This window comes from Neofelis nebulosa, chromosome 11 (assembly GCF_028018385.1).
Source record: "Neofelis nebulosa isolate mNeoNeb1 chromosome 11, mNeoNeb1.pri, whole genome shotgun sequence".
Lineage (NCBI taxonomy): Eukaryota > Metazoa > Chordata > Mammalia > Carnivora > Felidae > Neofelis > Neofelis nebulosa.
This window is the reverse complement of record NC_080792.1, coordinates 73,353,409-73,379,488: the sequence shown is the minus strand read 5'-3', so window position 1 is coordinate 73,379,488 and position 26,080 is coordinate 73,353,409. Positions and strand designations below refer to the sequence as shown.

The window sequence follows — 26,080 nt, the reverse complement described above, 5'->3', positions numbered from 1 at the left end:
GGAGAGCCTCCAGAGAGGCTTTCTTTGCTTCTCTTGTGGGACTGGGGACATTGCCATTTTGAGACCATGTTATATTCTCTGCTAGATGTTTTATTTGACCATCTGGGTAGTATATATTTGGGCTATAAAACCAAACCAAGTGAGGCCGTGCTCCTGATTACAAATTCTTAGGGGATTCTTTTCTGCTCTGCGTAGGACTGATCTTGTATTTGATTTTCCTGTATTTGATTTTGGATTCATCATTATATTGAAGGTATAGACCTTTGGGAGTCCAGCTTTACAGCAGACACCTCCTATTAGATACCCTACCTTGGAAGGGGCATTTGAGGCAGTGAAAACTTAGGCTCACTGGGTACCGTACGTGGCTCTGAGGGAAAAACAGACTTCAGAGTTCTTTCCATGTTTCTACAGTCACTTAATATTTGGCCCAAGTATTCCTTATATTCTTTCCAACTCATGGATGCTTTTAGGGTATTTTAAAGTGTTATCTAGCATGCCTAGTTTTACATAAGGGAAGGTTATCCAGGTACCTAGTCTACCATATTGGCAGAAAGATAAGTCCTCCTTGAACTGGTTGATGTAATGAGTGATTTACAATGAGACGCTTCCAACACTGACCCATTCTTGCATTTCTGTGGTAAACCTAACTTGGGCATGGGATTACCAACTGAGGTATCAGTCTTTTGTATGTGGCTGGATTCTATTTGCTCTTTGGGCTTTTGAAAATTCTATTCTTAAAGTGAGATTGAAATATATATTCTATTTTCAAAAATATTTATTTCAAGATAGAGCATGAGTTGGGGAGGGGCAGAGAGAGGGAGATAGAGAATCCCAAGCAGGCTCCATGCTCAGCGCGGAGCCCAATGCAGGGCTTGCATGACTGTGCTGAGCCCCAGCCCAGGGGATAAGGGAACCTCAGGCCTCCTCCCCCACAGTCTGTCAGGAGCAAAGATTTGGACTCTGGAGTTTGTGGGAGGAGTTTCCTGGGACCTGAGGTTCAACTCTTCCCCGTTGCATCTCTGAGGGCCCCTTACAATTTGACACTGCAGTCACACTTCCCAGTGGCCCCAGGGAGTGTCCCCCTGAGCCTTTGCTCTGGTTGGGGCTTCTGGCCTGGAATTAATTCGACACTTATTTACTGAGCATCTCCTATATGCCAGGCACAGGGGATGCTACAGTGTATAAGACATGATTCCTACTCTCGTGAAGCTCACAGTCCACTGGGGGTGGGGGGTGGGGGAGAGAGTCAACAAATGAGTAAAATACATGGTATTACACATGGTGCCAGAATGCAGTGGAGAAAAATGCAATTCTTTTGGTAGCTTTCTAGCATGTTTGGGTATCTGCAGGTCAAGTCCACATCCCCTACCTTCTTCTTAAGAATTGCTCTACTATTTTTTGTTCAATTACTCTCTCATGCAAATTTCACAATCCACTTGTCAAGTGTCTGAAAAATATTGGTAGGATTTTGATTTGGATCATGTTGGATTTGTAGATTTGGAAGAACCCACATAACTGAGTTGGCCACCTATGAAGATGGTGTTTTTTCCCTTTAACTCAGGTCTTATTACTCAGTAAAAATTTAAAGTTGTATCTATAAAGGTCTTTTGTATCTTTTTGTCAGATGTATTATGAGGCCCCTTATGGCCTTTGTTGCAGAATCTTTTCTATGACATTTTCAACTCAGTGATGGCTAGTGGATAGACTACTGAGTGTAGGCAGAACTTGTGTGATCTGGTCAGAGCAGTTTCTAGAACATCAACCTGATGTCACTCCTTGTTCAGAGCTCTGTCTGGCTTCACTCTAGGCTCTTCCTTTACTTTGCCTAAGTGGACTGGCTTCTGTCACCTCTGGGCCTTGCCCATGCAGCCTATCTTCTCCCCTGGCAGACCTGCTTCCACTGCCCTCCCCCATCTCGGGGTTCAGGTTCACACTGGGGTTGTCTCACCGCCTTGCATCTTCTAGCCAGTGAGAGCTGCAGGACTCACCAGTGCCTGCCTCCTCACAGATGGGAAAGCAAGGCTTGGGTAAGGAAGGAGTTGTGCAGGGCCAGCCTTGGATCCCACAGTGCTGGGGTTTCAGGGCAGGCAGTTGGAGCCTGGCTCTGATGCCCCTGTGGTGCCCTGCCCCACCACATTCTCTCACCTGGAAGCACTGGCAGTGGGAGGCCCCCACCACAGTGGGCCAGACCAAGCCGTTCTTGGCCAGTCCTGGGAGCTAGTAATCCGAGTTGCTTGGCAACCTGGGACAACAGAAGCAGTCCAGGTCATGGTTGTCCAGTAACCTTAGAATTCACCAAGGTGGGTGTTACCTCAAAGAGAAGAGTGTGGCAGGTGCCATGGCTTGGCTCTAGACAGTCCCAGGCAAAGCTGTGACCCCTCTCCTAGGTGCTGTCTCAGCCCTCCGCAGCTTACCTGGCCCTGACCCTACCAGGTCTTCCACCCCCTTCTCACCCCCACCCCCTCATTTAGACTAGCTTCCCATTGCTGGGCTCAGTGCTGAGCAGAATAAAGCCTGGGGGCTCCTCCCCCATGCTGCCATACAGGTGGTCACCTGTTCTGTGCATCAGCCCCAATCCACCCAGTCACAGACTCAGGGACAAGGCCTTGGAAGACTCCAAATCCAAGGTTTTTATTACCGGTCAGAAGGTGCTCCCTCACAAACAGTGTGGAGAAGAGGTACATTGCACAGCTCTGCTGTGGGCGTGGTGGGGCCACCCTGCCCGCCCTGCCTCTTGAGTGGGTACCCTAAGGCATTTCACATGTTGGTGTTTTCACTTTTTTTATTTTATAAAAACAAATGCAGTCCTGGAATATACAGAAAAAACCCTGTGATGAATTTTCAGGACCAAACTGAAGTGGGAGGGTTTGGAATGGGGGTTCTGAGGGGCTGGATAATGGCCACTGTGGCCCAGTACCCCCCTACCATTGGCAGGAGCCCTTGGAAGGGGGTCTGAGGAGAGGGTAGGACACAGCTGACAGGAGAGCCAAACTCAGACAGGGGTGCCCTGTCTTCATCATTTTTTAACTTCCACATACCATAGAAATTTAAGCAAAATAGCTATTTTTTATATATTCATATATCATATATATATAAATCAGGCAAATAAAGAGTTCAGGGGGTGCGGAGATGGGCACCCCGGAGGTGCCTGAGGCTGAGGCAGGACACTGGGCCTCTGGTGCCTGGGGGCACCAGCCCAGGCTGAGCCAAGTGTTTGTTCTTATTGCTGATTTGGGGCCTGGTTCTGGGGTGGGGAGCACCTGCAGGCCCTGCCCCCAGCCCTTCCTGACCTCTCTGGGGCTGGGGAGCAGCCCCCGCATGGCCAAAGCTAGGCAAGGGGCTGTTACCCTCAAATCTATCTGGGGACCCTTGGGCATCCCCTCCCCCACAGTGGGTGCTGCTGTAGCTCTGGAGACAACTGACTTGTGCTCTCCTGGGCCAGGTGGCCCTTCCAGTTCCCTTCTCTCTGGAGTCCTGTGCTCCTGGTGACCCTGCTATGTTGAGCTACAAAATGCTCCCTGCTCAAAGGGGTCTAGCTTCCTGATGTCTTAAAAAGAAGGGGCTCTTGCCAGGACACATTTGTGGCAAGAAAGCACACTTAGAAAGTTGTCTGCTAAGTGCTGTACTAAAAATATTTACTAAACATCTTGGCTGGAAAGAAAATGGAGATCGTTTTTTCTAAAAAAGTCAAAAGTGGCTCCCCAGTGGGGGACAGTGCCTCCCTTGGTGGGGCTGGTGACTGGGGCAGCCCAGGGCCCAGGCCAGCCTGCCTGAGTTGTGGTAACTGGGAGCTGGGGTCCCAGTGGGACCCAAGTCCAAAATGATGGGGCTTGGGTGACCCAGGGCACCTTGGGGCTGGAGAGAATGCAGATCAGCACTTGCTCCTTCCAAGGTGGAAGCCCCAAAAAAGTGTTAAAAAAAAAAAAAAAAAAAGGAAAGGGAAAAGGTGTAAGGGGGAGGGCCACTGAGTACTAAATTGAGTGTATTAAAGAAAAGGTGGACCAGGCTGTACAGGCGCCTGTATTTGCAGGAGGGGATGGAGCTCAGAAGATGTTGGGACACATGTGCCAGTCCTGCCTCTCCTTGGCCTCCCAGTAGCCGCCCTTGTACATGCAGGCCGTCTCCCCGGTCAGTGGATCCAGCCTCTTCTCGAACCACAGCGGCACGTACACATCGGCTTCCTTCTCTGCTGGGCAGGCACAGTGGGCGTGCGGGTGGGCGGTGGTGTACTCCCAGGCTCTCTCCCACCCTTCCCCCCACGCCATCTCCCCCGCCCCTAGGACCCTGCTGCCTTCCACCCTGTCCCTGCGGTACCCCTTCCCTCCCTCCCCCACCCCATCCCTTTCTTGTGGGAACCCGCTCCCCATACCCAGGGTACCTTCTCTCCCCGCCTCCCCGCCCAGCCTCACCTTCCTCCGTGCCACAGCCCCGTGAGCAGGCCTCCAGCCGCCGGCGCCGCGACACGCGCTGCTTCTCCTCCAGCCGCTGCTTCTCCGTGTTGGCCTCGTCCCAGTGCCCCTTCTCCATCAGCCGCTGGTCTGGCCGCAGGCGGCTGTCCGTGGGCGCCACGCCCTCCTCGTGCTCGTTGAGGGTCAGGGCCAGCTCCGAGAAGTAGTACATGTTCTCCGCGTTCTCCCTGCGGCGGCACGGCATGGCTGTGTGAGGGCTCCGCACGGCCTCTCCCACCCCGCTGCCCCCAGGGTCCCCGTGTCCACCACCAAGAGGAGATGTCTTTCCTCCTCACACCTTGTGTACTGGCTCCACCGACCCGCATCAGTTTTGCTACCTTCTGCTTCTCTGGGCATTTGCCTATTTCTATCAGTTTTTCAAGTAGATCAGCGTGACGTTGTTTCACCATCCCCTCATTTACTACTGCTTTAATATCTGTGACATGGCGACGTCCTCTTTTGCATTTGTGATGTGGGTTATATATGCCTTCCCTCCATTCCAAACAGTCATGGCAGAGGTTTGTCCGTTCCCTTACTTCATTGGTTGAAGATGAAACTGTTGATTCTATTTTAGGTTTTTCTGCTTTACTGAGTTTGCTTTTATCCTCTCCTGCTTTGTTGGGGTTTATTTTGCTGTTCTTTTTCTAACTTCATGAGATCGTTGCTTATTAGCTCATGATTTTTCAGCTGTTCTTTTTGAGTATACACATTTTAGGTTACGCATTGCACTCCAAGTACTGCATTAGATGAATCTCATGGTTTTTATATGTATTACTTTATCATGCAGTTATATTTTCTAGTATCTAATATCAGTGTATGTTCTTTGATTTGTGGATTAGTTTGGAAGCATATTTCTTGAATTTATAAACATCTGGGTTTTTTTTTAGTCATCTTTATTTCTAGTATAATTGCCATGGAGTCAGACAGTATGCCCGTATAATCTCAGTTCTTTAAAATTTGCTGAAAGGCCCAGTAAATGGCCAGTTTTTGCAGATGCTCCAGGTGTGCCTGAAGAGAATGTGTTTCCTGCAGCTGTTCAGTGTGTTCTACAACTGTCCAGTACATTCTATGGTTCAAACTCTTTTTTTTTTTTTATTTCTAGCCATTACTAAGAGAGGTATATTAAAATGTCATCTCTTGTAGTTAATCCATTGTAAATCAATCCATTTCTCCTTATAGTTCTACCAGCTTTTGCTGTAAATATTTTGAGGCTCTGTTTTTAAGTACAGGATACATTCAAACTTAAAACTCATCTTCCTAGTGAATTGAACCTTTATCATTATGTCCCTTACCTCTTGTCTTACCTTTTGTTTTAAAATCTGTTTTTGTGACATTAATCTAGCTACAGTAGCTTTTGTTTGTTGTATCTATGGACATCTCTTTTTGTATTCTGTTATTCCAGTCTTTCTTTATTTTCTTACTTAGATGTATCTCTTGTAAATCACATATATTTGGATTTTTAAAACTTATCTGAAATCTTACACTCATAATGGGAGTACTTAATGTAATTACTGATATGTTGGATTTAAATGTGTCTTTTTTTTTTTTCTCCTTTTTTGGACCTCAAGTGCACAGCTTTGGATTAAACATGATCCTTGCTACATGACACCCTCTTTTTATTGGTCCTTGCATGGTCTGCTTGTATTAATGCAACTCTGCCACCAGAAAACCCTCTAGACAAAAGGTAGAATCCTGACAAAACCTACATATAATCATATGGAAAACTCATCAATCCATCTCCTTCTCAGGTAGCCATCCACAAGACTCCTGGGTTCATCAGTCCCTTGCCTACCATTGAATGTAATTTTATTGCATCTTTAAATAGTCTTAATTGGGCATGTATGTGTGTACGTGTGTGTTCATTTACATATATGTACATACATACTTGTTTTTAACTGTATAAAAAGAATTCCATGATATATGTAACCTTGTGGGACTTTTTTCCCCTTAATATTACATTGCTAAAATTTATATTGTTGCATGTTTCTGTTGTTTGTTAATTTCAACTACTATGTAATATTCCCTCCTGTGACTAATACCCCAGTTATTCATTCAATAAATCTGGGTTGTTTAAAGTTTTTGCTTTGGAGTAATCTTATGCATGTTTCCTATTGTACATTTGCAGGAATTTCTCTTGTGTATATACCTAGAAGTGGAATTGCTGGGCTATAGAGTCGGTGATGTTCTTCTTTAGGAGGTAAGGCCAACCTGCTTTCCAACATGGTGGCACCAATTCACATTCCCACTAGTGATGCATAAGAAATATTGTGGATCTGTATCATCTTCAACACTTGATACTGTCAGATTTTTTCTTTTTTTTTTTTTTCTAATCAAATGAAGGTAAAATGGTCTCACTGTGGTTTTGATTTGAATTTCCCTAATTACCAACAACGTTGATAACCAGTCCTATGATGACTGGTCATACGTGTTTCTTCTCGAGTGAAATTCTTGCTTGTGACTCGCACTTTTTCTGCTGGATGTTTTTGTCTTATTCATGGGTTAGGTGTTCTTGATTTTTTTAATTATTGTTTTTAATTGTGGTCAAATACTCTTTATGTATTCTCCATACTGATCTTTTGTTGGGTGTTAAGTATTGTGATTCTCTTCTGCAAGTTTATATATTCACTTAAAAAATTTTTTTTAATGTTTATTTATTTTTGAGAGAGAGAGACAGACTGTGAGTGGGAGAGAGGCAAAGAGAGAAGGAGACACAGAATCTGAAGCAGGCTCCAGGCTCTGAGCTGTCAGAACAGAGCCTGACGCAGGGCTTGAACTCATGAGTTGTGAGATCATGGCCTGAGCTGAAGTCAGGATGCCTGACTGAGCCACCCAGGCGGCCCATATATATTCACTTCCTTTAGACTGTCTTTTAACAAGCAAAGTTTCTTTTTTTTTAATTATTTATTTTATTATTTATTTTTAAAAAATTTATATCCAAGTTAGTTAGCATATAGTGCAATGATTTCAGGAGTAGAATCCTGGGATTCATCCCCTACATATAACACCCAGTGCTCACCCCAACAAGTGTCTTCCTTAATGCCTCTTGCCCATTTAGCCCATCCCCCCACCAACAACCCCTCCAGCAACCCTCAGTTTGTTCTCTGTATTTAAGAGTCTCTTATGGTTTGTCCCCCTCCCTGTTTTTATATTATTTTTGCTTCCCTTCCCTTATGTTTATCTATTTTGTATCTTAAATTCCACATATGAGTGAAGTCATATGATATTTGTCTTTTCTCTGACTAATTTCACTTAGCATAATACACTTTAGTTCCATCCACGTTGTTGAAGCAAAATTTAATGAAAAAAATATTTTAATATAGTTGAATGCATAAGTACTGTTCTGTGTCTTAAGATGTATTTCCTTAAGGTCTAAAAGATATTCATCTATATTTTCCCTTAGAGTTTAACCTCTTGCTTAACAGCAAGTTAAGCTTAATACTTTTTGTAAGACCTTTGCCTTGAGTCAATTTGTTATAATGTAAGGGAGAGATTCAGTTAATCTTTTTACATAAGGGTAACCATCTCCCCAACCCCCTTCAGTGAACAGTGCCATCTTTCCACATGATGCCATGTTACTTTTGTTATACACCAAAGATACATACATCCATGGGTCCGTTTCCAGGCTCACTGTTCTATTCCAGTTTCAAAATAAGCCTTGATGTCTAGTAGGGCTAGTCCTTATTTCTCTGTTGTTCTTGTTTAGAAATGTTCTGGCCCTTTATTCTTAAGTATAAATTTAAAAATGATAATATCAAGCAGTGAAAAATCACCATTGCGATTTTGTTTGATCTACTCTTTAGATACTGATGTCTTTGTAATACTAAGTCTTTCTATTTATGAACACTGTATCTTTATCCATTGATTTAGCTCTTTTTTGATATCTCAGTAAAGTTTTATAATTTTCCCTATAGAGATCTTGAATATAAGATTCATTACAAGGTCCTTGATGTTCTCTGATATAATTATATTCTCTTTTTTAAAAAAAATTTTTAATGTTTATTTTTGAGAGAGAGAGAGAGAGAGAGAGAGAGAGCACAAGCAAGGGAGGGGCAGAGAGAGAGGGAGACACAGAATCCAAAGCAGGCTGTAGGCTCTGAGCTGTCATTACAGACCCCGACACGTGGCTCGAACTCACAAACTGTGAGATCATGACCCAAGCTGAAGTTGGATACCCAACCAACTGAGCCACCCAGGTGCCCCTATAATTGTCTTCTCTTAAATTGTATTTTCTAGTTGTTTTCTTTTAGTGTATAGAAATGTAATTGACTTTTGCATATTAACCTTATACTAAGATACCTAAAATGCTTTTTCTGAATCTACTGAGATTGGTTTTTTGTTTTTTGTTTTTTTTTTTGAGAGAGAGAGAGAGAGAGAGAGAGAAAGAGAGAATGAGAATGAGCCCAGGGAGGGGCAGAGGAAGAGGGATAGAGAATATATATATATATATATTTTTTTTCAACGTTTATTTATTTTTGGGACAGAGAGAGACAGAGCATGAACGGGGGAGGGACAGAGAGAGAGGGAGACACAGAATTGGAAACAGGCTCCAGGCTCCGAGCCATCAGCCCAGAGCCCGACGCGGGGCTCGAACTCACGGACCGCGAGATCGTGACCTGGCTGAAGTCGGACGCTTAACCGACTGCGCCACCCAGGCGCCCCAAGAATATATATTTTTTTAATTTTACTTTTCAATGTTTATTTTTGAGAAAGAGAAACACAAAGTGTGAGTGGGGGAGGGGCAGAGAGAGAGGGAGACAGAATCTGAAGCAGGCTCTAGGCTCTGAGCTGTCAGAACAGAGCCTGACATAAAGCATGAACTCATGAACCATTAGATCATGACCTGCCAAAGTCAGACACTTAACCATCTGAGCCACCCAGGCGCCCAAAGAGAGAGAGAGAATCTTAAGCAGGCTCCACACTCAGTGTGGAGGCCGATGTGGGGGTTGATCTCATGACTGTGAGATCATGACCTGAGCCAAAATCAAGAGTCGGACATCTGACCAACTGAGCCACACAGGTGCCCCTTTTTAAAATAAAAAAAACATTTTTTTCTTAATGAGATTTGTTAATGTGATGAATTAATTTATAGATTTTCTAATATAAAATCATCCTTGCATGCCTAGGATTAACCCAACAGGTCTGATTAGTGTTTTCTTTTTTATACACTGTTGGATTGGATTTTTTTTGATGTCTTGTTTTGGAATTTTGCTGATAAATTCATGAGTGAAATAGGGCAGAACTTTAATTTTCTTACTACTCTTCTTGCTTAGTTCAACATCAGTGTTATCCTGGCCTCACAGTATAAGAAAGGGGGAACATTTCTTCTTTTCCTTTGATCTGGAAGACTTTTATACAATACTAGGATAATATAGTTCTGGAAAACTTGGTAGAATTCACCTCCAGAATTATCTGGGCTTTGTGTTTTCCTTGTGGGGATTTTTAAATTACTGCTTCAGTTTCTTTAATTATTATAGGACTACTCATGGCTTTTTATTTCTTCTAGACTCAGTTCTTATTTTTCTAATTTGTGCTTCTGAATTTTAATGATCTCTTTGTACGTTATATGTCTTATTAAAGTCTTTTTTAATATTTATTTCTAGGAGCATCTGGGTGGCTCAGTAGGTTAAGTGTCCAATTTCAACTCAGGTCATGATCGCACAGTTCATGAATTTGAGCTCTGCATCAGGCTCTAGCACTGCGGAGCCCACTTCAGATCCTCTCTCCCCCTCTCTCTCTGCCCCTCCCCTGCTCATGTTCTCTTTCTCAAAAATAAATAAACATTAAAAAATAATATTTCTATACTCTCTCTTGATCAGTCTTGCCAGTAGTTTTCTGTCAGTTTTTCCCCCCAAAGAATCAAATTTTGGCTTTTTAAACTCTATTTTATTTTTTCTATTTCATTAATCTCTGCTCTTATTTAAAAAAAAGTTTAATGTTTATTTTTGAGAGAGAGAGACAGAGTGTGAACAGGGGAGGGTGAGAGAGAGAGGGAGACACAGAATCTGAAGCAGGCTTCAGGCTCTGAGTTGTCAGCACAGAGCCCAACGTGGGGCTCGAACTCGCGAACCGTGAGATCATGACCTGAGCTGAAGTCAGATGCTTAACTGACTGAGCCACCCAGGCACCCCTCTGCTCTTATTTTTAAAGTCTGTTTTCTTCTTTCTTTGGGTTTGTATGTTGAACTTTCTTTAATTTCTTCAATTAGAAACTCAGAAAAGAAAGTCTCAAAATTAATGCACTTACATGCCTATCTAAGGCAATCCATTTCCTTTGAAGCGTTGCCTTTGTTACATCCAGCCAGTTTTGATATCTCTTCATTCTCAATTATAGGTATTTTAGAATTCCCATTCTAATTTATTATTTTACCCACGCATTATTTAGCAGCGTAACAAGTTTTTCCAAACATGTGGAGAGTTTTTCCAAACACTGTGGGGCTTTTTGTCACCTTGTTCATAACTTCTGACTTACCGTCTTATCATAGATGTGGTCTGTACACTACCTATGATTTTGTTGAGTCTTTCTTTAGGGTTCAGTACATGATTGACTTTTGCCTACACTCCATGTCTACTAGGGTAAAAAGTATGTTCTCTGATTGTTGCACCTGCAAGTATGTTGGCATCCTGTGTTGTTTTGATCTCCTGCAGATCCCTGTTGGCTCCCCCACTGCCGACCGATCAACAAATGAGAGGGGTGTATTGAAATCTCTCTGTCTCCCACCACAGTGATGGATTTATCAATTTCTCCCTTTACTATCAATTCATGCTTGTATATTTTTGAAGCTGTTTCATTGCCTGCATAATGGAACTCTTAGATCTTCTTGAAGAACTCAGACTTTTATCATGCAGCAACTCTTCCATCCCTAATAATGTCTTTTTCTTATTAAAGTCTATTTTGTCTGATTTGAAGATAGTTATTGTAGCTTTTTTGGTGAGTGTTTCCATGATATGTCAATCTTTTACTTTCAACCTTTGCACATTTTTGTCTTTGACATCTCTTAGAAGATGCATGTATCTGGATTTTAAAAATCCACTCAATCAGTATTTTGCTTTTTGACTGGTGAGTGTCATCTATTTATATTTGTTATGCTTGGGCCTATTCCCACTGTGTTGATTTACTGTTCTTATTTGTACTTTTTCTTTTTAGTCTTTTCTTACTATTTGAAACATCTTATATTTGTCTCTTCCTTCCAATAAGAACTCAGCATTCCTTCATATCCCTCAGCCTCCTTTTCAACTCTCCTCAAACCCTGTCATGTCAACATTATCTACATCTTAAGTTCTGGATTATTATGGGAATATTTTCTCTTTTTCTTTGGTCTTAGTAATTGTTAAAAAAAAAACCCACAGCTTTTACTTCATGTGTCTCTTGCGGCAACGTCTGGACTTTTTTCTCCCCCTTTTAAAGTACTATGTCTAATACCTTTTTTATTGTGGGTTTTGTGTGGCAAACCTTCTGAGGCTGTTTGCTTGATGACTTTTTTTTTTATGTCGTCATATTTAAGTGATAGCTTGGTTGGTTAAAAATCCTAACTTTTTAATTTTTTCATCTTCATTACCTTGAAAATACTACTCCAAATATTGGTTATTGAAAGATCTGATGTCAGGGCTCCCAGGTGCTCAGTTGGAGAACAGGGTCTAACTATTTCTCTCTCCTTTCCATTTTTCTTTCATTCTTTTCCTTCTGGGATTCCAATTAGACACTATTTTAGTGGTTATTGCAGGAATTACAAATGTAGGAAGTACTTCACATGTGTACTTCACAGAAAGTAATACATGTCTGACTTCAGCTCAGGTCATGATCTCACAGTTTGTGGGTTTGAGTCCCATGTCGAGCTCTGTGCTGACAGCTCAGAGCCTGGAGCCTGTTTTGGATTCTGTGTCTCTCTCTCTCCGCCCTTCCCCTGCTCATGCTCTGTCTCTCTCAAAAAATATTAAAAACATTTTTTTAAAGAAAGATCTGATGTCAGTCTGATTCTTCATCCTTGACTGCAATCTTCTTGTACTCCTCTCTGGGAGCTATGAGAATTTTCTCCTTGGTATTCTTAAATTTCACTATAGTGTGGTCGAGGTGAAAGTTTTTCTTTCTCTCTTCTCTCTGAAACTCTACTAACTCTTCAACCCAAGGTCTCCCATCTCTTTGTTTTTATTCTGGGAAATTTATCTCCACTATTTTACTATTTCTCTCTCCTTTCCATTTTTCTTTCATTCTTTTCCTTCTGGATTCCAAGTAAACATTATTTTAGTGGTTATTGTAGGAATTACAATATACGTACTTCACACAGCCAAAAGTTCACGTGCATCTTGCCCTCCTTGGGTAACACAAAGGCCTTTGAGAAGTTTCCCTCTTCCTACTTATGCGATCACACAGTTGTATTTTTTTGTTTAGATTCTAAACCCCACAAGACATCGCTGTTCTTATTTACTGTTGACTTAGGGTCACATAGTTTTTGTTCTTCATTCATACATCTCAGATCTTCCCTCGGGGATCACTTTCCTTCTGCAGGAGGCATATCCTTTAATACAGGCCTGCTGGTGGCGAAAGGAGTTTCAGTCATAGTCTGAAAGTGCCTATTTCAGTTTCATTTTGTAAAGGTGTTCTTGCTGGGTGTAGGATTCTAGGCTGGCAGGGAGTCTTCCTGCACGTGGAAGATGTTGTTTGACTGTCTTCAAGCTTCCACTATTGCTGAGGAGGACAGAGCTGTCTGTCTGCCCCTCAGAAAGTAATACATGTCTTCTTCAAATCTGGCTGCTTAATATTTCCTCTTTGATTTAGTGTCAACAGTTCCACTGTGTGGATTTGGTGTGGAAAATTCTCTGATGTTTGCTCTTCAGATATGGTCCCTTTCCTTCCAGACTCTAACTAGAAGGCTGTTAGACCCTGCTCTCCAATGTGACAGGCATACAGCTGCCCTGGGGATCTTCCTGACACTCTGCACTCTTACGGGCTCCTGGGCTGCTGGTGATGCTGCTCCAGGGACTCACTCCAGGTCACGAGGTGGTAAGCTTTCTCCGTTAGCTTCTTGTCTTTGCCAGATTGTCTGTCTGAAGTGTTTATTTCTTCTGACCTGGGTTCAGTTGATGGATTCTGTTAAGCCTTCCCAATGGAGTTCTGAAATTCAGTTACTTAATTTTTCCTTTGTAGATTTTCTGTTATGTGCTCTTTGGAATCTGCTGTGCCGCTTTTTATAGTTTTCTATTTCTTGTACTTATTTTCACATTTGGTTTTCATTCCTTGGAGTGTGGGGACTCTGTGCTTATCAGTCTGCTTAAGGTCTCTGCATAGGACTCGCTACCACCCGAGACTGTCACGCTTACTTACAGTTGGGTGTCTGGCTCCCACCCTGGGATGCCAGGCACACAACAAGGTCTCTGCCTCCATGTGGACAGAATCTTTCCAACCCCAGGGCCCGCCGCTCACTTCTTGTCTGGCTGAGCAGGGTCCCCTGCCTCCGTCTCCCCCTCCCTCTCTGCTCTTCGCCAGCCCTGCAGCCCCACTCACGGCAGCGGGTACTTCTTCCACAGCAGCTTGGCCGGCAGTGTCTGGTACACTGTCTTCTGCTTTCCATCCGAGCCGGGGCTGCTGGGGCTGCTTTGCACGATCTTGGCGCACTCCATCTGTTCGTCCCACGAACCTGACAGCACGTAGTGGGCTTTGCCTTGGCTGTCACTCACCACTCCTGTTACCTGTGGACATTGGCACTCTGGCATAGGCCTGCACTTCCCCTGCTCCAGACCCCTGGGACCCTGAGAGGCAGCCTTGCTTACCTTCCGGGCGACCTCTTTGGAGAAGTAGCTGTAGGGCAAGAACTTCAGCTGGCACCGGTCCTTGGTCTTATGGTTCACAATCTCGATATCCCCTGTCTGGTGAGTGAGGGTAGTGGTCAGTGGCCCAACTCCGGGCCACACACCCCCTCCCTGAGGGCACCCCCTGACCTGGTCGATCCAGAGCTTGCCCACGATGATGTTATGCACAGTCGAGGTGCTCTTCCTCCACACGTAGTGATTCCCACTGGCCTGGAATTCTAAGTGGATGGCACCTGGAGGCCAGATACAGGGTCAGAGGTCAGGGCTTGTCATGCTAGGCCCCAGCCAGCCTGCCTGCCCACAGTCCCAGGGTCCTGACAAGTGGAAGCAGTATTCATGTAGACTGGGGACAGGACATAGGCCAGGGAGGCATCCAGGAAGCTTGGGGAGGTGGGGAGCAGACTTGCAGAGAGACTAATGTCACTCCTAGAGGCCCGAGATGACTTCTGGGTTGGCAAAACCCTCCCCCTTATCCAGAATGTCTTTCTGTCCTGGGAGAGCACAGGGCTCTAGCTCACCTAGCGGCATGATGGAGAGGTATTTTCCCCGGAACTTGCTGGAGATGGTGATCTCCTGCCAGAGGCTCCAGCCATGCTTGGAGAACACGTAGTGGGCGGCTGATGGTGGGTGGTGGCTCACCTGAGACCAGACCCACAGGACATGAGTGTCTGCTGGACATGGGCCCAGGCCTGCCCCCCAACCAGCCGGCAGGGACAGCCTGCCCTGTGCTCGGCATGAACGGCTCCATGGCCCTGGGAGCAGGCCTGGCTGCTCCTCTACGGGCCACAAACCCATAGCAGCCGCTGGGAAGGACGGTGCTCTGAGTGGAAAAGCAAGGGTGTGGCAGTGGGACCAGCGTGGGTGGCTGTCCTGGCCTTGCTGTGGTCGAGAGAAGAGGGCTGAGGCATCTCTATGCTGGACTCGGGCTATGAAATGGGGTGATGACAAAGCCTGGCCTCAAGGACGCACCTGTGACAGGCTGTGCCAAGGGCTAGGAAGTGAAGTATGATGCTCTCCCGAAGGCTTCTGTGCCCACTTTCTAGTTAGCCTCCCCACTTGCCTGCAAAGGGGAGCCTCTACCAGTGTGCCATGTTACACAGGAGGCCCAGGCTGGGGAAGCCATTTCAACTGAGGGGCAGAGTTGGACCCAGGCTCCCTCCTGGCCAGCATGCTCCGTCATGGGAGTCCATGTCCGTGTCCTGCCCCGGGGCTGGAGGGCAGTGCAGCCAGCTGTGCACACCCACATGGGGCCCCCAGAACCTCCACCTTCCTCTCACAGACACAAGGGTGCCCCTGATGGCTGTCCCACCTGCCAGGACACCCCCATCAACTTCCCCTTGTTTGTTTTTCCTCATTTCTGTGGCTCCTTTGGTCGCAGGCTGCTTGGGCTCAGCCTCTCCCAGGCTTCTCACTTCCTAGGGCACCTTGTCACTGTATCATGGCCTCAGGCTCCTGCCTCGCAGCTCGGCTGCCCGCTGGACACCTCCACTCAGGTGGCTGTTTGGACTGACCAGAGCTCCTGACATGCCCGCCTGCATCTCTCATCGTCTCCTGTCACTGTAAGTGGCACTCACTTCCTTTCTAGTCTCAGAAGCACAGGCCAAACCTGCCAACCACTCCTTGTTGCCTATAGTTAGGGCCCCACATGCCCTAAAGCCTACCCCACTGGCAAACTCAGGGACGTGACCCCCAAGGGGCTGGCCCTGGAACTCTGTGTCATGGCTTCCTGCAGGCCAATGATAGAGTCTTTTTTTTTTTAATTTAATGTTTATTTTTGAGAGAGAGAGACAGAGAGAGAGAGAGAGAGAGAGAGAGAGAATTAGCAGGGGAGGGGCAGAGAGAGAGGGAGACACAATCTGAAGCAGGCTCCAGGCTCTGAGCTGTCAGCACAGAGCCCGACGTGGGACTTGAACTCACAAACTGCGAGATCATGACCTGAGCCAAAGTCGGGCGCTTAACCAACTGAGCCACCCAGGCACCCCACAATGATCTAGTCTTAACAGCTGCTCACACCAAATTCTCTGGAGTCCTCCCTGGCCCTCTTTCTTGTGTTCCTCCTCTAATTCTTAGCAAATGCATCTAGAATCCATCCCTCCCCCTCACCAGGCCACAGTGGGTGGCACAAAGCCTCTTCGGGCTTCACTCTCTGCTGTACCCAGGGGGACCCCATAAAACAAGTCAGGTGTCATGATTCCTCCACCTGCCACATGGAGTGGAACCAGAGACCTCTGGCTGCCCCCCTGCTTCCTCTCTGACCTGTGTGCCTTTCTCCCTCTGTGCCTCAGCTGGCTTTCTAAAGGAGCCAGAACCATCTGATGTACACAGTCCTATCCCTCCCTCCCCTGTCATGAGAACAGGTGCCCCATCTGCTCACTTCCCAGCAGCCTATATAGCGCCTGGTACACTGTGGGCACTTCGTCAACTCTACTGAGTGAAGAAATGTGTTCACTTAGTAGTTCAGGCCAAGAAAGCTGGGGTCATCCTTGCTGCCTTCCCTTGCCTCCCTCCCTCCCATGCCCTGTCTCCCCACATCCAAAGCATGGGCCAGTCTCCAGGCTCTACTTTCTAAGCATGCCTGTGCTCTGCCTTCCAGCTTCCCCCTGGTGCGGCCACCACAACCGCCTCCCGTAGGGCTACACTGCAGCCAGAATGCGCATTTTGAACTAGCCACCAGACCGTAATCCCAGAACAGTGCTTGGCACACCACTAACATTCAGCAACCCAAGCAGGAAGCTCTATTTTGGGTGCCTTTACACAGCACTTGCCTGTGTCCTCCCAGCACCAGGGAGGGACCAAGAGAACCACCCCATCTTCAGACAAGGGTGCCAAAGGCTGAGGTGCTACTGCTGAGGCTCCCAGACTGCAGGGCCCGGTTTTGGCTCTGCTCTGTGGGGAGAATACACATCTCTGCGGGGAAGGCTTGGAGAAGGGATGGAAGCGAGCTGACCTCTGTCCGCCCCCCCCCCACGCCCAGGACAGGACCCCTGCACCCCAGAAGCTCCTCACACCCCAGACCTGCACCGTCCCTGACCAGGGACCCCACAGGGTGAAGGCTTCTCTCTGCTTGCCACCTTCCCCACTCTAGCCCACCGGGACTCCCTAAGAGCACCCTCGCACATGTCCCTCGACGGCTGCCACATGGCTCCTGGCTGGGAGGGGGAACGTCCTCTTTCCGGCACACCAGCTCTGACTCTGTCCTTACCAAGGTGTCTCTGGGAGGCCTGTTGGGATGGCACGTTCCTGGGCCTGCCCCTGTTGCAGGAGGCCTGCCTTCTGCCTGGACCTTGGTTTGGCCCCGTGGGCACCGGCACATTGGGGTCAGAAGCCGGTCCCATTCGTCTTGCCCTGCCCCCCAGGCCTGGCAGGAGCAGCTCGGGTGGAGTGTGAGTGGGCCTCACCTGCTCGCAGAGGGAGCGCAGGCCCATATCATCGAGGCGGTCCAGCTCAAAAGTCTCCCCCAGCATGGGGTTGAAGGGCTTGGCGATACGGTGCACCGTGGTGGAGTAGGAGGACACGGAGAAGGCGGCCACCAGGCACATCTGCTCCACCGAGCTGGTGCAGTGCACCGCCTTGTCCAGCAGGTGGTGGTACTCCAGGTCCTCTGTCAGCCGCTGGAGCATAGACAGGGGCTCATTAAAGTTGACCTGCGGGCGGGCGGGCGGGCGGGCGGTCAGGCCACTGCTTCCGGCACAGACCTGAGGTGGGCACAGCACCCTTGCCTTCCTCAGATGTTCGCAGACTGCTGCTCAGATGGCACCTTCACAGTGAGGTTCCTCTGATGACCCTGTCTACAGCAGCGGCTCCATGCACTCACCTCCCCAGTGCCTCCTGCCTCGGTTTCCTCCACAGCCTCACCACTTTCTGACCTGCTGTACCTCGTACCCTTCATGATGGTTACTGTCACTCTCCCGTCCTAGAATGTAAACGCCATAAAGGCCAGGGTTTCTGACTTGTTGAGCACTGAGTCATAGAATCAGGTAGTGAGTGAGTGAGTGAATGAATGAACGAATGAACAGATTGTGGGTTTTCCCTCTTATTCTGAGCTATTATGCAAGTGTTCTGTTGAAAGCTCCTGTGGATGCCCCTGCCCTCCAACCTGGCCTCAGACATGGCAGGGTTGCTCACTCCTTGTGATGCTGGGCTGCGACCTTTGGCCAGCCATTGGGCACAGCCAGTCTTCCCTGTGTTCTCTCCTTTCATCCTCCCAAACACTGTTACGTGGGTGCTGTTATTCTCCCCACTTTGCAGATGTGGACACAGAGGCCGGAGATGTAAGGGGTTTGTCCCGGCGCACACAGTGAAACCAAGTCTGGCCCAGAACCCCCAAACTCTTCCTCCTGGAGATGCCATCACAGCCCGGTGGCACGAGGATGGTGTAGGTGCTGGGGACAGATCCCAGCACAGAGGGGGGACTACCCGTCCATACACATGGCCCAATCCTGCCACCCCCTTGTTTATGAGGTCAGGACAGCCAGGACATCGTGAGGCTCTGTCAGGTGCAGAGGCACTCTGGAGGTCCCCACATCACTCCTTAGCTCCTTCCCTCAGAGCCTGAGACCTCTGCTGTTGGGGGATTTTGGCAATGTCCTTGAACACAATTTGATAATTTGTTACATGCTCCTTGGGTATCATCAAGAAAATGACACCCAGCGCCTCTTGCCCTTCACATAGGCCATTACTTTCCATCCACGCAGAGAAGAGAGCCTACCAGGACCCACTGAGGCTGCCCTGCCCCAGCCCCCTACCGGCATGGGGATCTTGGAGAGCTCCCGGCCAATGCAGTTCTTCATGATGCTCCAGAGATTAAGGCTGTAGTTGGGTTTGTCAGGGATGCGGACACGTCTCTTGACTTTGGGGGGGCCCTTGGGCACAAGTGAGGCACCATCTAGCACCTGCCAGAGAGGCAGAATGTGCCTGTCAGTGGAGGCCAGCATGCCCCTTCAGCCCTCCCGCCCTGGCCCTCACTTCTACCCAGTGCGGTTAGAGGACGGAGCTGGCCACTGGCATATGGTTGGCAAAGGGCCAGGCTGGCTCCACCTGAAGCAGGGGGAAGGCAGCCAGGGCACCGAGCCTGCCCCAATGGCCCTGAGCCCAAAGTGCCAGCCTGCCCTCCAGCCACCCTTGGGGTCTCTCCCTCTCACTCACATTGTCTGATGACGTCCAGTCCACTGAGCCTGTGGTTCCACCCTCGGCTTTTCTGCAGGGAACACAAAAGGGGAGGCAAGTTATTTATAAATCCTGAGGCCTCCTGGGGACATGGCCACCTTCTGTGCAGACACCTCCAGTGAGGTGCCAGGGGCAGCCACCCCAAGGCTGCTTCTCCAGTGGGGCATCTCCAGTTTGGGACATTCAGCTGGGCTGAGGGGCCCAGGGCAGCAATTTGGAGGGGCTCCCACCCACTGATGCCCTGTGGAAGCAGCTGCTCAAGCAAAGTCCCGTGAGGTCCCTGTACACAACCCCCTCCTGGAACTGGCTGACCCAGGACCCAGATGACGCTGGGGATGGCTATATCCTCTGGCAGAGCCTCCTAGGGCCCTGTGGGCGCTCTCTGTCACAGACAAGACCCCACTGTGTCCTCACTCTCTGCTGGTCTGATTCCTGCACTAGACTGGGATTCCAGAAGGGCAGGACGTAGATCAGATGCATCCCTGTGTCTGAGTGCTTGTGGAGGGATGGTTGGCCAGAGCAGCAGGGGGCGCTATGGCCAAGGGGCCCAGGCTCTGAGGGAGCCCCAAGGAGGGGTGACCTGGGCCAACTGGGACAGGGGACAGGCACTTGGCAGTCAGGGCCTCAGGGAATGGGAAGGATTTATTGGTCACTGGGGGAAGGGGAAGGGGACCAGGGGCCACCTTGGCAGAGGACCTGCCTGATGCCCAGAGTCCTCTGCCTGATGTCCAGAGTAGCTGCACCACCAGGGAAGGGGCTGGTTTGGGCCTCGGGGCCATGTCGGGAACCTCGGGAGCCAATGAAGAGTGTTGAGTATAGGGGTCACCCTGTTGGTCGAGTGGCAGCAGAGGGGCCTGGGGCTGTTGGCTGAGGTGTGGCAGGTGGCCGGGATGGGGGCAGGAAGGAGGAGGCTGAGCCGAGGCCCCTGGGGACTGCAGGTATGGGAGGGGTGGGTGGGGACCTGGAGGGATCCAAGAGGGTGACATGCTAGGTTATAAAGTGAAAGGAAATTCAGAAAGGCTAAGCCAAGCTAATTTTGAGAGCAAATTTTAAAATACTACTGGAAAATGGAACGTGACTGAGTTGGAAATACAATGTTGATAGGACCAGAAACTCCGGAAGGGGTTAGAGAGATCCGAACAGCTCTTCCCCTGGAAGAAACCAGGACAGGGAGGTGGTGACACATGTTGGTCCACAGATGCAAAAAAAGAAGCAGCCAGGGGTTTTTACCAGCCTCTGTGACCCCTGGACTGGGCTTCAGGGAGTCCATCCATGGAAGGCAGTGTGGGACGTGGCAGGCAGCAGAACAGATTTGGGGAGTAAGGTTGCTAGAAAGCCTGCACTTCCTCATCCACAAGGAGCTGAGTACCCTGCCTGAGGGCACCCTGTGAGTGAGCCCAGGAGACTCCGTGATTCTGATGTGCCCCATGGGGGAAGGTGGCAGTGAGCAGCACAGGCTGTGGTCAGTTAGGTCACCGTTCCAGGACTTGGAGCAGCAGCTCCTCCCCAGGCCATGGGGGTTGGGGGCAGACACTGGTGGGGCTCAGTGGCCTCCTCTCTGGCCCCCAATGCTGCCAGACTCACGAGCCTTCTATTGTTAGGGCCTGAAGCAATGTAATGAGAATAAAAGATCCTAATGAGGGAACTCCTAATTAGAGCAATATCTACGTTCAAGCCCCAGGGTGCTGCCCTTTGACTCGGCCTGCCCACCCACATCTCTGCTTGTCTGGCACCAGCACGATCTGACCCATGGGCACTTCCTGAGGACCCCAGAGTCTGACAACAGCATCCCAGTTACTACTGTGCTCTACTGGGTATTCAGAAACATCCTGAATGAGCAGGTTTTTATGAAAAAATGAAACCAAGGCTTGGAAATAGAAAATAAATGGGACTTCCTGCATCTCTGGTCTGTTCTGGAATGCTGATGTACTGGAGGGAGTGGCTGGGACTGTGTGTAGCTCCAGAGGCAAGAATGAGCAGCCACTGCCTTCTAGGCCCCGGCCCTTGGGTCACAGCCTCAACCCCCACCTCCTCCGGCTGGAACTAGATCCAGCCACTGCCTTGTTCTCCGGCTCCACTTAAAATTAAACCCTGATTCAAACTCTATTTGGGCATTTTGGATCAAAGGAAGAACAGAACAAATCTAACCAAAATATAATTTGGAGCAAGGCTCGAAAGAAAGCCCCGAGTACAGAGGGTAGGAAGAACAAGGCAGGGAAGGCTAACCCTGGGAGAGGCTCCTTCCAGGGACAGCCAGCCCTGCCTGGAGAACCCACCTGTCCTCCTTGGCCTCGGTGATCACGGTGATGAAAGATGTAGAGTCTTCCATGGCATCGAAGTACTCGGTATCTTCATCTTCCTCACTGTCCTCTCCTTTGGGAGTTAAGAGGCTTCCTAGAGACACATGTAAAACCACCGCCTCAGTCTGCAACTCTGGAAACTCAACTGCCTGAGGAAGCCCAGAGCCCAAAGGGTAACTTTCACTTTGGACCCTGCTCCTTGACCCCTCGCCTTGCCCCCTCCCCACTCTGGTCACCTGGTCCCCATTAACCTGGCTGTGGCTGCCCTCCCTCCCCTTCCTGGAATGAGTTTCCCTCTCGGTGCTCTGGCTCAGAGGCCTCCCTACTTCTGGAAGCCTCCCCTGATCTCTCAACATGCCATTCAGTCTGTCTAGGGCCAAGCTTCCCTTTGAAGGACCCCCTTCCTGGGGTACCTGTCACCCCCAGGCCAACCCCAGGGCAGCCCTGCCACAGAGGGCCAGTTGGGCTCACTGGACTCTTATGAGAACTGGAACTTAAACACAGGGAGATAATTGCCCTTTGAGGGTGGCTGTGGGACATACAAAGTCACATAGGCACATCCAAATGTGGGCATGTCAAGGGCTATGTGTATTAGTGGCCTGTGTAAGCAGAGCCGGCTGGCAGAGACGGGAGTAGGCGAAGCACCAGTTGGATGGACAGAGGCTGAGCAGCCTCGGAGCAAGGGACCTAGCCAGGCTGGGTGGCCCTCACCCACTCACCTTCGCTGAAGCTCTTGGTGGGGTTGGTGGCCCGGCCAGGGGCACTGCGGAAGGCCCGTTCAAGACTATTGTGCTGCTTGGCTAGCTGCTCAATGGTCTCTTCCAGGTGGATGCGCTGTTCTTGCTCATACTGTAATGCACGCTGCCATTTCCGGCTGTGTGTCTCTGCTAGTTCCAAGAAGTCCTTGCAGGCCTTGGGAGGGAGGAGTGGCGGTGAGCACAGGGCCTGGGGCAGCGGGCCTGTCCACCCCCACACCCCACCTGCCAGCTGTGGGTCAGCGAGGAAGGCCCTGGGGTGCTCTCACCCCTCCCCCTCCCTTAGTTGGGGTGCTCAGAAACACCTTTGCTGCCCCTTTTAGCTGCCATGGGGACATGGGGACCCTGGCTTTCTCAGAGCCAGCCGGGGGACTGGCATCTGCCCTGGCTGGCGTCCCACAGTCAGGATGCCATCTGAGAACACCAAAGCCGGGTGTGACTGGCGGATGCTGCTGCACCAGCAGCAGCTGGGGAGGCTGGGTTTCCATATGGTTGGGGCCCAAGTTCAGCTGCCACATCCTCACTGTGTGCTGGACCTGAGGTCTGTCACAACCTCTGTCCCCACTAGAGCCCAAGACCTGTGGTGCTCAGGCCAGTCCCCGCCTTTGGCACAGAAGGAAGGAAAGCCACATTCTGCTGTACTTCCTGGTTTGGAGAGGTGAAGACTTGTCTGGCAGAGGAGCTGAGACTGGACCTTTCCCCAAGGTTGCCTTCAAGTCTGTACCACATAACTCTGCTTTTAAGTGAGGTTCCCCCTTCAAACTTGTGGCCTACATTCACATCCAGATTCTTTTCAGCTTCCAAGATTCATAGTGGTTCTACCACACTCTTATGAAGCAGGGGTTGGGCATTCTGCCCCTCTCATCCCAGCAGAGAGGAGGGCGCTGGGCTCAGTTGTCCCTGGAGGGCATTGAGGTCCGAGCCAGCAGCCTCTGGATTTGTCCCTTCTGGACTCCTTCAATGCAGTAGGAAGGGACATATATCCTCAGCCCAACCTGCATCACTGGTCTCTGGCCACCACTCCCCAGTTCTCCCTTCCCACTCTTGTTGCACCAGCCACAGGGCTCCACACACATTACATGCTGTCTGACCCTGAGGGTTAGAGTCACGCTTTTCCGGAGGGACAGAGGTACACAGCCCCTCGTCTGTGACACAGGGACAACGTGGCACTATCTTGAGGGCAGTCGGGAGAAACCATGGAGGTCCCGTGCAGTGACTGGCCAAGTAGCACGCCACAGACACTCTCTCGGGGACACCACAGGCATCAGCACCTGCCTACCGGCTACCCAACTGCTGCTCAGACCTCTCTCACGTCTCCCCCAGGAAAGGCTCCTGTGCCAGCTCAGTCAGGTTCCCCCAGACACTCCTACTCCCACCCCCCAATCTCACGTCTGCAAATTAGCTTCTCTAGTGACTGTGCTGGTTTCTCTTGGTCCCGCAGAACCCCCAAACTCAGCAGCGGCTCCGCACATTTGCTGGGTGAGGGAACACCCTCCTAGGGATGGGTGTCGGGGCCTCTCAGGAGAATGGGGAGGGACAGCGCTTCACCAGAGGGGGCAAGCTCCTGTGGGGAAGGGTCCCAGCCTGGGACCCAGAGGGCTGGCCGCCCAGCAGGCCCCAGCAGGCATCTCACTCCTCAAGCCCACCCCCTTGTGCCTTCCCGTCTCTCATCTCCCCTCCCAGCACCCATGTGGAGTGGGCTGGGCCAGGCTTCCTCCCCATACCCCCTCATCCCCACACACCATTCTAAAGATGTGATGGGGGCCCAAGGGAACCAGCAAAGTATAATGAAAAAGGCTTGTTATCAGGAGTGGGAAGGCCTGGGTTCCTGCACAAGCCACTCTGCTCCTCTGAGCCCGTGTCCTGTGATGCAGAACAGTAATATCGGATAGATCCTGTGCTCTCAGGTTCCCTGTCCAGCTTTGCCCAGGAAAATCCTTGAGGTAGGAGGAGTGGGATCATCCCCAATTAACAAATGAGGAAACTGAGGCTCAGTTTCCAGCAGCTGCCCTGCAAGGCTCTGGGGAGGAGGTGTATTCAGTCCACCTCAGATTCAGGGGCTTCCCCACCCTCCCCAGAATGTTCCCGCCTGGCCATACCTAAGCCACTGTAACCGGCTTCTCCAGAAGGGGCAGGGATTTATACTGGCAGGTGACCTGGCACAGGGTGGGGCGGGAGTTAAATCCTTACAAATTTAACAGGCTCTGGAGACAGTAGAGGCCGCACCCAGGGCAGCCGCAGATCCGGGGCTATTTTGAGTTTGCAAATTAAGGATCTATGAGGTTCCCCCACTGGTGTGGAGCTGCATTCATGGTCTGTCATGCAATTTGGGGATGAGGCCACGCCTGACTGGCCTGCGACTTGGAGCCAAGCTTTCACCACCCAGGGTCCCACAAGGCTTCAGTCCTTGTCCTGGGTCCCTGCTCCTCCCTCACCACTGCAGGCCACATGGCTACCCATGGCTACCCATTCCAAAGGCCAAAGTAGAAGGCACCTCTTTGCTGGGTCTGCACCAGTGAGTATAAGAAGTAGTGGTAGAGGGTGGGGGGCGGAGTATCCCCTGGAGTCCTATGAAATGGGTGGGTAGGGACCCCCCCCACCCCATTCCAAAGATGGTGAAACCGAGGCTCCGAGGTCCCACAGCAGGAGGTAGCAGACCGAGACCCAGAACTCAGGTCCTCACCCCAGAGTTCAGTCCACCCTGAGCCGTTACTCCCTTGAGACTCCTGTCCCACATCCTCCTTGTCTCCCCACAGCCCTAAGCTCAGCCACGGTGCCCAGTCAAGCTAGTCTCAGTTCCTGCCACCTGTTTGCTGATCAAGTAAGGAGTCCTAACACTGCAGGGGTGCCGGCCGACTCTGCCGCTGGCCCTGGCAGCTTGCTAGGCCCTGGCAGCTTGTTAGGCCCTGCTGAGCCGGGTGCACCGTGCATGTCAGAAGGAGGCCCAGTGCTGCTGAAGGAGGAGCACCCTTGTTTCCCTGGGTGGGCATAGGCATGGGGCACACCGCTCCAGGAAAGCCCCTTGCCGGGTCTCCTGTCCCGAGACTGAGGCCCAGGGAGAAGGGGCTGCCCAAGGGACAGGCATGATGGGCCCCAGAGCCATGCTTCCCCCATAGAGCCAGGCCTGCATGTCTTGGGGTGAGGGTACAGAGGCCCAGGCTGTGCCGTACACACGGCCTTTTTATGGGCAAGACACACAATGGGTGCCTCAAGGTTTTCTGGGTTCTTCTCGGTCTGTGGGTGCTCTGCCCCGTGGCATGTTGCCTGTCCCCCTTCCCCAGATTGGCCTGGCAGTGGCACCACGCCCCTTACCTCCACCCTTGCCCTCCACCGGCACCACTCCTTCATACCTGCCACCATCACTCCCCAGTAGCCCTCTACAGTTCCTGTCGCCATCTCTCTGTCACTGGGCTTTGACACTGATGGGCACTTTGATATCATGTAACTGATGGCATTTAAAACAAGCCTGGTAAAAGAGCCACAAACCACAGTATAAAACAGTAGCCAGAGGTCATGGTAACTACCTCCCACAAATCCACGTCGGAGGACTCTATGTGGCCTTTGGGCTTTCTGGCTACAAAAGCAAAGAGGGAGAGATGATCATAGTG

The 26,080-nt window shown here is 49.8% G+C and overlaps 1 protein-coding gene across 5 annotated transcripts in view; it reads right to left on the bottom strand.

Moving 5' to 3' along the window:
• Positions 1-3,965: 3,965 nt before the first annotated feature.
• OSBP2 (oxysterol binding protein 2) overlaps positions 3,966-26,080 on the bottom strand; it is a 178,309-nt gene continuing 156,194 nt past the window's right edge. For all 5 annotated transcript variants that reach the window (XM_058690831.1, XM_058690834.1, XM_058690833.1 and 2 more), the window contains 11 exons: positions 22,437-22,629; positions 21,694-21,811; positions 19,397-19,448; positions 18,997-19,143; positions 17,650-17,895; positions 14,770-14,890; positions 14,381-14,484; positions 14,213-14,308; positions 13,947-14,131; positions 4,410-4,636; positions 3,966-4,186 (listed from right to left, as the gene is read on the bottom strand). In XM_058690831.1, coding sequence (XP_058546814.1) covers positions 4,044-4,186; positions 4,410-4,636; positions 13,947-14,131; positions 14,213-14,308; positions 14,381-14,484; positions 14,770-14,890; positions 17,650-17,895; positions 18,997-19,143; positions 19,397-19,448; positions 21,694-21,811; positions 22,437-22,629 — 1,632 coding nt within the window. In that variant the 3' untranslated portion in view covers positions 3,966-4,043. The remainder of the gene's footprint in view (positions 4,187-4,409; positions 4,637-13,946; positions 14,132-14,212; positions 14,309-14,380; positions 14,485-14,769; positions 14,891-17,649; positions 17,896-18,996; positions 19,144-19,396; positions 19,449-21,693; positions 21,812-22,436; positions 22,630-26,080) is intronic.